The sequence below is a fragment of the Thermoascus crustaceus genome (genome assembly GCF_041956765.1).
Source record: "Thermoascus crustaceus strain CBS 181.67 unplaced genomic scaffold VTN00scaffold_2, whole genome shotgun sequence".
Taxonomy (NCBI): Eukaryota; Fungi; Ascomycota; class Eurotiomycetes; order Eurotiales; family Thermoascaceae; genus Thermoascus; species Thermoascus crustaceus.
In genome coordinates, this window is record NW_027192528.1 from 3,124,741 (window position 1) to 3,138,725 (window position 13,985).

General features: G+C 51.7%; 5 protein-coding genes and 1 non-coding gene across 6 annotated transcripts; 4 read left to right on the forward strand and 2 right to left on the reverse strand.

Annotated features, from left to right (window-relative positions):
* Positions 1-159: 159 nt before the first annotated feature.
* Positions 160-3,981, forward strand: VTN00DRAFT_4648 (uncharacterized protein; the record flags this gene model as incomplete). Its single annotated transcript, XM_069431093.1, has 3 exons — positions 160-347; positions 409-2,861; positions 2,915-3,981. 3 exons carry the CDS (start codon positions 160-162, stop codon positions 3,979-3,981), a joined length of 3,708 nt encoding a protein of 1,235 aa, XP_069290163.1.
* A 1,814-nt stretch (positions 3,982-5,795) lies between these two features.
* VTN00DRAFT_4649 (uncharacterized protein) lies at positions 5,796-7,067 on the forward strand (the record flags this gene model as incomplete). The annotated part of the gene is made up of 1 exon (XM_069431094.1): positions 5,796-7,067. One exon carries the CDS (start codon positions 5,796-5,798, stop codon positions 7,065-7,067), a length of 1,272 nt encoding a protein of 423 aa, XP_069290164.1.
* Positions 7,068-7,786: 719 nt separating this feature from the next.
* Positions 7,787-9,070, reverse strand: VTN00DRAFT_4650 (uncharacterized protein; the record flags this gene model as incomplete). Its single annotated transcript, XM_069431096.1, has 1 exon — positions 7,787-9,070. The coding sequence occupies one exon, from the start codon at positions 9,068-9,070 to the stop codon at positions 7,787-7,789; it is 1,284 nt and encodes a 427-aa protein (XP_069290165.1).
* A 913-nt stretch (positions 9,071-9,983) lies between these two features.
* Positions 9,984-12,188, forward strand: VTN00DRAFT_4651 (uncharacterized protein; the record flags this gene model as incomplete). The annotated part of the gene is made up of 1 exon (XM_069431097.1): positions 9,984-12,188. One exon carries the CDS (start codon positions 9,984-9,986, stop codon positions 12,186-12,188), a length of 2,205 nt encoding a protein of 734 aa, XP_069290166.1.
* Positions 12,189-12,331: 143 nt separating this feature from the next.
* On the forward strand, positions 12,332-12,404 carry VTN00DRAFT_t62. The gene has a single exon. It is a non-coding gene; the product is annotated as a tRNA-Thr (tRNA).
* Positions 12,405-12,608: 204 nt separating this feature from the next.
* Positions 12,609-13,742, reverse strand: VTN00DRAFT_4652 (uncharacterized protein; the record flags this gene model as incomplete). Its single annotated transcript, XM_069431098.1, has 2 exons — positions 12,609-13,276; positions 13,337-13,742. 2 exons carry the CDS (start codon positions 13,740-13,742, stop codon positions 12,609-12,611), a joined length of 1,074 nt encoding a protein of 357 aa, XP_069290167.1.
* Between the last annotated feature and the right edge of the window lie 243 nt (positions 13,743-13,985).

Below are 13,985 nucleotides of genomic sequence, written 5' to 3' on the forward strand. Positions count from 1 at the left end.
TCCTATCTTTAACTCTTATCCCCAGCGGTCCACGCCGTCAGATGGACCTGCTCGTGGTTCCTGCTGTTCCTGCTCCTCGTCTGCGCCCCCTCTGACAGCCTTCTCTCCTTCATCTCCGACCTAGACCCAGTGGCGGGCAGCGCCCCTCCTTTCCCTACCATGCTCGATTTCGACAAAATGGCGGATAACGACCTGGGCAGTGCCCTGGACGGGTCCAGTGGCACCGCGCAGAAGAGCGAGGGCATGACCATCAACACCTTTCTGGCGTCCATGGCGACCGCGCTCATCGTCTTCGGGGTGGAATTGATCTTGTTCTTGCTGCTCAAGGGAAAGCTGACCCGCATCTAGTAAGTCGTTGGCTCACCTCTGGGATACCGTGATAGTGGCTGACCTGTGACTCTCCCATAGTCAACCCCGAACGTACCTGGTCCCGGACCGAGAACGTACCGACCCGTCACCACCGGGCCTGTTCCGATGGATCATCCCCGTCTTCCGTACTTCCAATGCGGAATTCATCCAGAAATGTGGCCTGGACGCCTTTTTCTTTCTGAGATACCTCCGTATGCTGCTCAAGATCTTCTTCCCCCTGGCGTTTCTTCTCCTGCCCATCCTGATCCCGCTGAATAAGGCGGATGGGAAAGACACAAACCCTCGGGACGACGTGCAAAACGGCACCCGGTGGAATGTCACCGGTCTGGACCAGCTGGCCTGGGGTAACGTCGATCCCCGCCACACCCACCGCTACTGGGGCCATCTGCTCATGGCTGTCGTCGTGGTGGTATACGTGTGTGCCGTGTTTTTCGATGAACTTCGCGGCTATATCCGTTTGCGACAAGCCTACCTGACCTCTCCGCAGCATCGACTGCGAGCATCTGCGACGACCGTCCTCGTCACCGCCATCCCACAGCGGTGGCTGTCCGTGGAGGCTCTGGATTCATTGTACGACGTATTTCCGGGAGGCATCCGAAACATCTGGATCAATCGGAATTTCGACGAGCTCAGCGAGAAGGTGAAACTGCGAAACAAGCTCGCGTTGATCCTGGAGGCTGCTGAGACCGAATTGATCAAGAAATGCAAGAGAGCACAGCTCAAACAGGCAAAAGCCGAGGCAAAGAAGGCCGGAAAGAGTGTGAAGGAGGTGGAGGCTCGGGAGAAGGAAGCTGCTGACAGGAGAATCTCGCAGTTGGCTACGACAGCAGGCGTAAGTTCCGGCGACCCGCACCAGATTGCTCATACCCTCGGTGAAGTCTTGAAAAGAAACACCCAGAAGCATGCGCGAAACGCATCTGGAGGGAGCAGCACATCGGAAAGGAGTAACAGGTCCGGAGGGAGCCGACAGAGCCGTGGGTCCGTTCCAGCAGTAGAGGAAGGAATCGGCAAATTGGGAAAAACGGTCTTGGGTGGTCTTAAGAAGGTTGAGGATGGTCTAGATAGCCGTTTCCACGGAGCATATGTTCCAGGCACCCATTCGATGGTGCCAGAGGACAATCTGGTGGGGGACGGTATTGGTCCCGGCTATCGTCCTCAAGGGTCGACCAATGATGAGCATGCTGGTGCCGCCGACCAGGGTGTCGAGCGACGAGGAAAACAAAACGAGCAACCGACCGGTGGCTCTGAAAAACCGAATGTCGAAGCTGGACGACCCTTTTGGAAGAAGACGCTATCTTTCAACTCGAAACAGACTGGAAAACCCCATCCCGATCGCCAGGCGGACGATTACCCGCTGACTGGCCCAGTGACTCCGGTGAGCACGCATGGAACTAAAGAAGTCGACGCTGAGAAGAAGTCCCCGCAGCCCGGAAAGGGCAAGGAAGGGGATGAAGTAGAAGGGCAAGAGTATCCGATTGCGTACAATGAAGAATTCCAAGACGACGATTATGGAGAGCCACTGTGGAAGAAATACATCAAGGAAAAAGATCGCGAGACGATGAGGCTGCCCATTTTTGGTATCAGCTGGATGCCATCTTTACCACTCATCGGTAGGAAGGTCGACACTATCAACTACTGCCGGAAGGAAATCGCACGCTTGAATCTGGAGATCGAGATCGATCAGCAGAACCCCGAGAAGTTCCCGCTGATGAACTCGGCCTTTATCCAATTTAATCACCAGGTCGCAGCGCACATGGCCTGTCAGGCGGTCAGTCACCACATCCCCAAGCAGATGGCCCCACGTATCGTCGAGATCTCGCCAGACGATGTCATCTGGGACAACATGTCGATCAAGTGGTGGGAGCGCTATCTGCGAACCTTCGGCGTGGTGATCCTAGTGTCCGGAATGGTTCTAGGTTGGGCTTTCCCAGTCGCCTTTACCGGTCTGCTCTCTCAGCTTTCGTATCTGGAGGGCAAATTCACCTGGCTGTCCTGGCTTTCTTCGCTGCCCGACTGGCTTGTTTCTGCCGTCCAGGGTATCCTGCCTCCTCTTGTCCTCGCCATCCTTATGGCTCTGCTGCCCCTGACGCTCCGATTTCTCTCGAAGACTCAGGGCGTGCATACGGGTATGGCTGTCGAGCTTACGGTCCAGAACTACTACTTTGCGTTCCTCTTCGTCCAACTGTTCCTCGTCGTGTCTATATCCTCGAGTTTTTCGACCATCTTCGATTCCTTCACGGATATCACCAGCTGGCCTGAGCTTCTGGCCCAGAACATCCCGAAAGCTAGCAACTATTTCTTCTCGTACATGATTCTGCAGGCGATGTCTGTCAGCGCTGGAGCCTTGGTCCAGATCTTCAATTTGATTAGCTGGTTCGTCCTGGCGCCCATCTTCGACAGCACTGCAAGGATGAAGTGGGCTCGCACAACGAACCTGAACCAGATGCAGTGGGGCACCTTCTTTCCCATCTACACTACGCTTGCATCGATAGGTAGGTTATTCTGTCAGTATAAACAGTCTCTTCATGTCTAACGGACAACACAGGTCTGATTTATTGCGTAATTGCACCTCTTATTATGGTCTTTAACGTCATCACATTCAGCGTCTTTTGGTTCGTCTATCGCTACAACACTCTCTACGTGACCAAGTTCCGCTTCGACACGGGCGGTCTCCTCTTTCCCAAAGCCATCAACCAGCTGTTCACGGGGATTTATCTGATGGAGCTCTGCCTGATCGGAATGTTCTTCTTGGTACGCGACGACCAAGGCGAGGTTGCTTGCGAGGGCCAAGCAATCTGCATGATCATCCTCCTCGTCCTGACGATTGGATATCAATACTTTTTGAACGAGGCCTTCAATCCTCTGTTTCGCTATCTGCCTATCACATTGGAAGACGACGCAGTCAAACGGGACGAAGAATTTAGTAGAGCTCAGCGTATTAGGTTGGGTCTAGAGAAGGAGGAAGAAGACCACGATGGGGGAAACATTATGCATCAACTTGCGGAACGTGAACGAGAAGAGCAAGCTGAAGATGAACTAGCCCGTGAAATCGAGCTACAGAAGATCGAAGCAAATAAGGAGCGAAGGAAACATCATCATCATCATGACACTGGCGACAACCCGGCCCCGAATAATCGCACGAACACCACCCTAGGTAATATCAACAAGACTGTACACCGCCAATCATGGGCCGACCGCTCCAAAAACAACCGCTCCAAGTACTTCGGCGGAAATTCAGACACCGCGATGCCTTCGGTCCAACGCATGCGCGAACAGCTGGCTCACGACGACGAAGCCCAGGGTCCGTCGCCGCACACGATCGGCCACGCCCTCTTCGCGGGGATCCACGACGAACTCGAGGACCTGTTGCCCGAGGAGCGCGACCAGCTCGTGCAGCGCGCGTTCACGCACGAGGCGCTGCGGGCGAAGCGGCCCGTGATCTGGATCCCGCGCGACGACCTCGGCGTCAGTGACGACGAGATCTACCGCACGCAGCGGTTCAGCAAGCACATCTGGATCAGCAACGAGTACCAGGCCCTGGACGGCAAGTGCCGCACCGTCTTCAGCCGGAGTCCGCCGGACTTTTCGGAGGTCGATCTCATCCAGTTGTAGTCGCGACTTTAGTCTTCAGTAGCTCGTACTAAAGTCTCGCAGCTGGAATCGGGGCGGTACGGTGCTTTGGAGCCGGACAGTTACGATGTTAATTAATACAAAGTACCAATTGAAGAATAATGCATTACGACCTACTTACCTACTACCTCTTTTGTCCATGTCAATCAAACCATACGAACATTCCTACCGTACCTACTGCTACTGATAATCCTCTCCCTTTATTCTCTTTCTTTCCTCTTCTCGTTTGTACACTGTACAACACAAAATTAGAAGTCTGTCTGCATCTGCATACTCCTTTCCTTTTCCTTTTTCTTTTTTGTTTTTTCTTAATAGACATAGAGAAGAAGAAAAAGGCCAACTACCCTTTTTTGTACGTATGTATTGTAATTAGAAAAGAAAAGACAAAAGACCTGGAGTCTTCAAATTTTATTTTTAATACTCAGATGAGCAAGTCAAGCTCAGCTACTTGGACATCTCTCACCTTTTCCTTCTCTGAGCTTATATTGCGTTGCTTCCACAGTTGCTGTCTTTTGTTTCTGAATATAATATTATATTATAACTGCTATGCTGGCCATAACATACCAACTAATCTACTAGTAGTACACTGCTGATGCTAGTCTAGTAGGTATGTAGGTAGAGTCATGAGAGGTAGATACCTAGGGGCCTTGGACCGCTTGCCAAACTACTAACTGCTCTGCTGCCGCAGCAGCTTCCTTTACCGCGTTGTCTGCTCAGCCACCTTTTTATTGCCTGAGATATGCGCGCCTTCATGCACAGAAAGAAGCATCCATCTTACTATTTTACAACAGGCTCTGTCGTATGGGCTATATGGGCTGTGTGCATACAAGCGCGCCTTGGACCAAGCGCTAGCCAAAGCTTCTAATCTGTGCGGCACAGTTATTTACTGCCTTACTAAGGCATATATATATTGGCCTGGCTTGAAGTATACTGTCAGCCGAGTATTACCACTATAACCTAGTGGTATGCCAAGAAACCTATCAGCCTAGTTAGTACACGTCGATTCGGATCTGCAGAAGGTCATAGTCCCTGCAATAAAGGAATCATACTGTCTATACCCGAAACCGCCTATTTTCCTTTGTTATATCCTTTCATATTTCATGAAAATGTCTCGGGATCGTTAAATAAAGAAATATTCGGAAGGTCTTAAACCCTAAGTCCATGAGAATAAATAGTCAGTCAGTTAGTGAGGTAGATTCAAATAATCAGAGCTTTCATCATCATACCTTTTAATTACTAGGTTCGCGCAGTCTGACATACACATGCATGCCAAGGGTGGCACAGAGAGAGAGAGGGGTAGAGAAGTTGATTGCAGCCTGCCTGTGAGTGTTCATGAGGATTTGCATTACAACTTATTGGTCAACCGGTTGACTACTCTCCTGGTTGGTTTATTCCTTGATGCCATACAGATACAGACTCCTTTGAGCTAGCTCCTTATCGAACAGAGTAGCTGCATGTCTCTGATATGATTCTGGGTGGGCAGGTAGGCAGACTGGCGATTAGGTTAGGGCTTCTTGCATGAACTGTCGTCGCTGTTCGTCGCCACGATGCTCGTGGTTTTATTTGAAATAGCTTCCCACAATGGAAAATCCAGGGTTCTTCGTTTCTTCCTCTTCCTCTTCTTGTCGCTGCTGCTGTTTATTATCATTCTGTCTGCCTTCTTCTGGCACTCTCATACCTTGTCTAGCCGATAGATCTTTGCTTTAAGAAGCTTCTCTTGTCTTATTGGTCAGATATCAGGAGGAGTAACATTCAGGAAGGAAGAGACTCCGTGGTCGGATAATATGTTGGTTCAAATGCTCATGGCCCTTCTCTTGGGAGGCCTCGTGGCCTGTCTGGCCTTCTACCATGCTAAAGATGCCAGCAACCCTGCTCAGGGTGAGAACTTCTACCACGGCCAGCACATCACGGATCCTCACCTTTGTCACCGCCTCATTGCTGGGAAGTCTCTATCTGACACCCACCGAAATCTGTTGCAGCCACTGGGTTCCAGGGCTGAGGATAATAGGAGACTGGTCGATGCTTTCAATATCGACAATGCCTTCACCAGTGCCGATGAAGTGTACGTTAAGCACTTCGTCAAGGAGGCTCAGTCCCGCATCAGCCTGACAAGCGAGCAATGGAAAGTTATCTCTGGGCTTGCACAGTACGCCGTCCGAGGCTGGACGGAATCTTCTCAGTCGGTGTCAGAGCACGACGACCATATAACCATTCGTATCAAGCTCGCCAGCATGGTCCAAGCCGTCTGTTTGCGTGTCGTCCTCAAGATCCTCTTCAAAATCGAGAAGGAAGTTGCTAGCGATGACCAGCTTGTCTCCCTTGCAGAGGCTATCAACCGTGCTTGGATAGTCTCTAAAACGCAGGAGGGATCCAGATATGGCGAAGATCGAGACCTCCAGAACGCGCTGTCTGCCGTCTTCCCAGATACGAACGTCTTCGAGCCGCGTGAAAACCCCCTGAACTTCATACTGCCCGCGTTTGAGACTCTCTGGAGAATTGTCTTGAGGACATTTGTCGAGGTCAAGTTCACGACTGGAAGCAAGCATCCGGAGTGGCAGGATATCCTTATTGCGTTCGCTGGGGACCCAACCAAGAGTCAGTTTGAACTCAAAGCGGCTGAATGGAAAGGTATTTCTGCCGAGTTTATTGTGTCTGAAGCGTTGCGCCTATACCCGCCAACGAGACGTGTGCATCGCACCTTCAAATGGACGACCACCGGCGAACAAATCAGTATAGCCGCCGATATCGAAGCCTGCCACACTGCTTCCAAGATCTGGGGGCCGCATGCCCTCACTTTCAACCCGGCTAGATTCGGGAAGTTGACGAGGGAGCAGAAAGGCGCGTTTATGCCCTTTGGAGCTGCGCAGTTTATCTGTCCTGCGAAGCCCGTCTTTGGTCCTCGAATTATCGGACTGCTCGCTGGTACTCTCCTGAGTGAGCTGAAAAATGACTGGGAACTAAATTCGGACAATGCCAAGGTGATGGAAGAACTGAATATCGGGAATAAGCTCTGTTTGAATAGGGAGGCGTATGAAGACGTCTTCCTTGTTAGGATCAGACGCCGTTAGAGTGGGAAGAGAGTTCATCATCTGGCTTTGCCTTTGGGTTTGGCTTCCCCATCGAACAAGTCAACACTATGAGGAACATACAGTGATCAATGGAAGAGGCATGATATCAGATGTCAAGAATTTCAATCCTTGGAGGATGAATGAAAGACTTTGAAACTGGACATACGGAGTAGCTGGGTGTATTCACGAGAGGAGTCAGCACCCGAGGAGGAGGAGGAGGAGGAGGCTGAGTTTCAGTTTGGGCGAGAGCAACTGGTTCCTTTGTCTCTGAGACAACGGCGATCTCTTCTCTGGACAGCTTCCAGGCCCGACTTACCTAAGGTACCTAGTAGAACCACATATTGTTTCTAGTTCAAAATACTGTTTCCAATCAGTTAGCTCTCTTCGTGTTATAACCACGAGCAGTCTTTTACAGCTCCATCCATCTGTCTCGGAGAGAAGATCCCATAGGAAGGTGGGTAGCTATCAGGTGGTCACCTAATGAATTCTCATGGAAGTGAAACTAAAACCGGACGGGGTCGATAGGATAAGTATTTAACAGAATATCAATTAATATGAAGTTGCAATATACAGAGAAGGTATCGATACAAAAGGATGAAAATCCATTAAGAGGTCTAGGGTATCAACTCTCCTTCTGGGATCAAGGAAATAAGCTAAGACCATCACATCCGCTTTCTTTTTGCTTTTGAATTCGTGATTTGGGGGGTATATTCTAATCTTTAATCCATGAATTTACATAGAGGCAACCGATAGTTGTCCACAACCCAATAAGGTCTCCTTACGCCGTTCCACTCGCCCTCGAGCTCGGGAACCTTGATATCCTCCCACTCGACGTCAAAGCCGGCCTCGAACAGATCGATCTCCACGACCTTCTGGTAGACATCATAGCTGATCTGCCGGTCGGCACCCATTCCGTTGAAGAATCCCCATTTCCCATCCGGGTCGAGCAGCCCGATGACCTGCTCCGAGAAGAACGTTCTGAAATCCGCATACGACTCGGCGAAGGTGTCGTAGTAGATCGCGTCGAAGGTCTCGCCCTGTTCGACGAGTTTGGGGAGGACGTCTTGCCACCTTCCCTCGTGGATCGTGACGCCTGGTTTTTCGTGCCATCCTTTGCTCTTCATATCGGCGATAACGTCGGGGTGTGCTTCAATGATGTGGTGCGCAGCGGGCGATTGTTCCTGGAAGAATTTATCCACGATGCCCATGCCGTGTCCGACGTTCAGAACGCGCAGCCCCGGTGTGGGCAGAAGCTTCTTGGCAGATTTGGCCATGATTTCGGATTCCCAGGCCATCATGACACCATTCTGGTCCTGATCTAGTAGACGGTCATGCTGGAAGGTCAGGTTGGACTGCAAGTACCGGGAGCTGGTCACGTCCGGCTCCGTTGTTGCTGCTGCTGCCTCTCTGGACTCCTCCTGTGCGGTGTTCTCTGCCTCTGCAGTCTGAGGGGCAGCCTGCTCTTCTCCTGCGCCCTCTTCCGCCTTGTCCTCATTCTTGTCGCCCTCCTCTTCTTCTTCATCATCGTCTGCAAGAGGTTCGTAATCATCCAGACGGTTGAGCAACAACTCCGCCCTGACGCCAGCATCGACCATGAGCTCATAGAGTTCAGTCAAGCCTAGCCGTCGCGCAAGACATCCCGGTGTCTCATTCTTCAGATCTAGATCATTCCATATAGCACCTTCCTGCAGGAGGAACTTCACCGTATCCCTCCCCGTATCCAGGACGCTCTGTTGCTCTTGGCTTTCTTGCGCACCGTTTGTGTGGACGCCGTTGGAATCTCCGTTTGTAGCGGCTGCGGACTCGTCCTCATCTGGTTCGCAGGCTGCGATAGCTGCATGGAGGGGAGAATATCCGGTCTCGGGGTCTTTGACATTAACCGCGTTGGGAACTTTGTCGCCTCTTATCAGCCGTCGGAGCTTGGGAATGTCGTGTTGCGACGCGGCGAGGAGAACTTCTTGGGCGTCGATGTCGACGTTAATCTCTGCGGCCAGATCTTCCATGGTGGTCTGAGCTCTGTGGAAAGTAATCAAGTATGTGAGTATAAGCGAAAGACTCAGCTGATATAGGCGATTTCGCCTGAACGCAAGCGGGGTGGCGCGACGGCGATTGGATTCTTTAAGAGAAAGACTGCACACCAAAAAAGTCCTCGGGCTAATTTCACGTCCACAAAAGGCAGAGGTGCCTTAATTTTATTCAATTCCAGGTTCTGCTGGCCGCGAAGGACAGAATGCCAAAGGGAACCGTAAAAAGAGCGCGAGTTTCCGCCGTTGAAATTGTCGACAAAATTTATGCCCCGCCCTCTTCCCCGCCCGACGGAGCTGGTGGAGCCCGGCCACTCCAGCTCCTCGACCACTCGCGCCACGCGGAGCTGTATCCAACTCCACCTAGGAAATCAACAATGCTCCAGTCACTGGAGCTAGGTATCACAAAATGAATCTCGTACAGCTTGCTGACATTATGGATGCAGAACATGTTTGTATCATGCACAGTTTCAGGTACTCGAACGTCAGCCAGTCAGTGCTGTTTCAAAGACATGGATATATTGCAGTTCGACTTGCAACACCGTTTGTTCTTTTCGTCTTTTCATATCATATTGTGCTTTTATCATTGAGGCTTCGCTGATGGAATATTAGCACGACTTGTGCAACGTGAGGAACGAACGACGTGTGTCTGCATTTGCAAGACCCCAGTCATCCCTAGATCCCGGCATTAGATGCGACTTTATTAATACCATTTCTAGTCTGCCAGCTTCACTCTACCGACCAGTCGGCAACGAGCGCCGCTCTTTGACCATGCGGGGAAGCCCCATACCGCAATAGTCGAAATATGGGGCCCCAGGGTCCCTCTTTCATCGGCCTGTTCGGTCTAACCTCCGACAACATCGACATGAACAGTTGAAAGTGACGAACCCCAATGATGGCTACAGATTGTGACCGCTCTATCGCCAGACGTCCGCAGGTGCGCCGGCGTATCATCCAGACATGTCTCCCCTGCCATCGAGCCAAGAGGAAGTGCAACCGCAAGAAGCCCTGCTCCCAGTGTCTTCGGCGGCATACTACCGGCAGCTGTGTGTATGAGGCCATAGCCGCCAGTGACCTGGAGCTTCTGGAGTCGGAGGGCACTGACCTTGCCGCCGAAAATGCAGCTCTTCGTTCACGCCTCCACGATCTTGAAGCCGCGGCTAACGAATTCCGGGAGCAGCTACGGGAAACGAGGAGCCTCCTTGCGCGTGAGCAGCGGAAGTCGACATCCCCAACACTGCCAGGATCAGCGGCGCGGAAGGACCAAGATGGGATCTATTATGGTCGCTCGTACTATCTGGGCGGACCTGCAGCACCAGATCTCTTACGACAGATGATGTCGTTGCTACCTGATGACCAGACAGACATGCTATTTGCCTTTTCTGGGTCTTCGAATTCATCACAGCCCCCGATTAACGATGCCTCATACCTCTTTCCTACCTTTCCAGCGAACTATGGCGTGGGCCAGATGCTCAGTATTTTGTACGAGATTGGGAGACCTCGCGCGGACACACTACTCGACAGTTACCATGATCTTGTGGACCCACTGCATCACTACGTGCCCACTCCTTGGCTGATGCAGAGGTATGAACGATGCTGGGACCTGGAAACGCTTCCTCAGCCCCAAGAGGCGGCTTTGGTCTTTGCGATTCTCGCCCTGGGCGATCTTGTGTCCGACAATGAACGATCCTATTTTCTTCTGTCAGCATCAATGCAGTTGCTCCGCATTTCAAATATGCTTGCAATGCCGACTTTGGATACCCTTCACAGCTTCTGTTATATCGCAGTGTACTTGCAGCACGAAGGGAAGCTTAGTGAATATTGGCCCCTGCTTGGACTTGTTATCCGTCTGGCGCAGTCTTTGGCTCTCCATCGCGATCCGAGCACGATCTCACATCTGCCACCTGAAGAATGGGAAATCCGGAGACGCTTATTCTGGATAATTGCAGCACAAGAAACGGCATTGAGCTTGATGTTCGGTCGCCCTTACGGCATTGGGTTTGCAGACTGCCAAATGCCCAAGGACATTAGCGACGAGGAGCTCTTTGAAGGAACCATGACAGACATTAGAGAGCCGGCCTCAACTGAAATATCCTACCACAGGCTTACGTGGGAGCTGGGTGAGATCACGCGTGAGATTATGGATGAAGCGTTCGGTCAGGCCGGTTCCGAGGACGTGGCTCGTTTACAATCTATCGAGACACGAGTCAGAGCCTGGTTCAACTCCTTGCCCAACAAGTTCAAATTCGATCCTAAGACTAGAAACCCGCAGGAAGAATGCTTCAACATCGAAAGCAGGAAACGTTTTGTGCAAGCAGTGCTCCTACATATCATTGCCAATCACGATATTTTGGTCTTATACCGCAAACCCTTGTTGGCCAGCGGTAATCCAGACTTCCGTCGGCCGTGCTACGAAGCTGCATTTAGTATAGCAGAAGGTTGGAAGGTTCTGCAAGACAACTTCCCGAAAATGGCCAGGGTCGCCTTTTTGCACTGGTTCCGTGCATTTCATGCCGCCCTCATCTGTTTCGTTGCCGTCCGTACTGAAGGGCCGCATTCTGTCTACCGTGATAGAGCACTTACTTCATGGAACTCATGCCTAAGAATATTTCGGCGTATTCAAGATCAGAATACCAGCATTTTGGCCTGCTGGAGAGCCTTGAGTAGGCTGGACGTTGTGATGAAAAGGGAAATGGAGGGCGAGCGGAGAATCTGGCGATGCAGTACTCAAAAAGAGGTTCAAGACTCATCCTACCGTCTTTTTATCCCTCGAGCTACATCACGTCCGGAACATGACTCAAGGTCACCTCCAACTCGGCCTGAACCCGAGTTTCGCGTTCAGCATTCATCTCCCACCAGAAATCCCCCAGCAGCAGCATATCCGATTGAACCTGCTCTGCAGGGAGCCGCCTGCGGCCTGCCTTCAGTTTCCACAGAGCCTGGTCCTGGAGTCAATTTAAACGGACCCGCAGCTGATCTCGATGGCAGTATCGAATTGTTTGGTGATGACAATAATACTAACATTTTCGATTTCGACTTCCAGAACTGGCCCGCATGGTTGACGGATCGCAACAGTCCCAATTATAACATGTCTTGATAAGGTACATGTACTCCGGCTACGCCACTGGCTTTCAGCCTCTGGATAGGAAGGACCTTGCGAGCGTTGTAACTGCAAATTATAATCTACCCATCGGTAGTGGAGACACGCGATCCGCTAAGAACGGGAACGTATATCAACCAGCTCGCATGGCTCAGTTGGTAGAGCGCATGACTAGTAATCATGAGGTCCGCGGTTCGAATCCGCGTGTGAGCATCGAACACCAAATATTTCTCTTTTTGGTAATTTTGATGCATGTCTACATGCGTCGCATTATCCTTTTAAGGAAACTGAGATGCAGGAGGGTCGTGCCGCCTTCTTCAAAAATTCTCATAGCTTCTATTATGTATCGCGCACATCTTTTTTCAGTTCCGGACAGATTAATACGTATATTTTCTAAACCATTCTAAGTTCATTCCATCATAGAGCGTCAATCTGCTCCCTAGTCCATGTCTCCGGCGTCGGTTGCGCTGCAATGTCCATTGTCCCACCACATAAGATATCAACCTCCGAGGGAGGCAGTCGTAACTTCTCCCCGAACGCATAGGGCCCATGATCATAGACCGTGGTCCGTCGCATATCTCTCCTGTTCACCTGATCCTCAAACGCCGTCGCTCGGTGCATCGTGCACCGATTATCCCACTGCACCAAGTCCCCGATATTCTTCCACTGCACTTTTAGCTGATACTTCGGCTGCTGCGCATGCGTGAGCAGGTACCGGATCAGCGCCGTCGACTCCCGCTCCGGCATGCCGATGATGCGACGCATGTGGCTCGCGACGTAAAGCGTCTCCCGAGACGGGTCCGGCGCCGTCTGCACGATGGCGTGGTAGGCCGGCGGGATTGTCATCTTCTCCTGCTCCGTGGGCTTGTCGAATTCCTGGGGCGCGGCCAGTTTCCGCGAGTGCCAGATCCAGTGCTCGGCGACTTTGCCTTCGAGATTGGACTTGATGTCCGCGGGAAGGTCCTCGTAGGCGGCGCGCATGTCGGCGTAGAGTGTTGCGCCGCCAGTGGGAGGGAGCTCTACGGCTCGGAGGGCGCTGTATGAGGAGCGGTGCTGGTTGAATGAGGAGTCGGTGTGCCAGAGTCCTAGGGGGTCCGTTAGTAGAGGTATATGTGGAATGAGGAGGACGTGTGCTAGGTACCGACCATTGCCCTTGCTATGCCACCAAGCCCTGCTGTGCTTGGGGATAATGTTTCCCTCCGGATCTAGATTTCCCGCATCATATAGATGCGGTGACGATGCTCGACGCGGTTTATTCACGCCATGGATGCTCTCCAGGGCACCGAAACTCTTCGAGTAGCGGACGTGCGTGTTGTCATCCAGCCCCGTGGAACGAAACACCAGAACGCCGTATTTATTTTGGAGATTGACAAGCTCTGCAATCACAGGCGGTGGAAGCGGACGAGTCAGATCCACGCCAGTAACTTCTGCTCCGAAGGTCCCATTCGAGGGCCCCAGAGGAGTAGCTCGGGGTCCGTCTGAGGAAATTGTTGCAAGCCCCCGGCGGCAGAGGAGGGAGGACCGTAGTCTGCGGAGGGAGTTCACGAGCATTTTGATTGATAGTCAAGTAATGCTTCGATATCGTAGCAATTCTTAGTAAGGATGCACCTTTGCATAAGCAAGTACCCAAGGTGGATAACGATAACAAAGACAGGCCTCGACCCGGGGCCCTTTAACCCAGACTGACTCCGCCATCTCCAGTCCATGGAGAAAAGACGGCCAGGGGTCAAAAGATTGCCATTGTCATCTGCATGGGGCCGGTCTTGACAGTGTTGGGATGTCTTGCATCGGCAT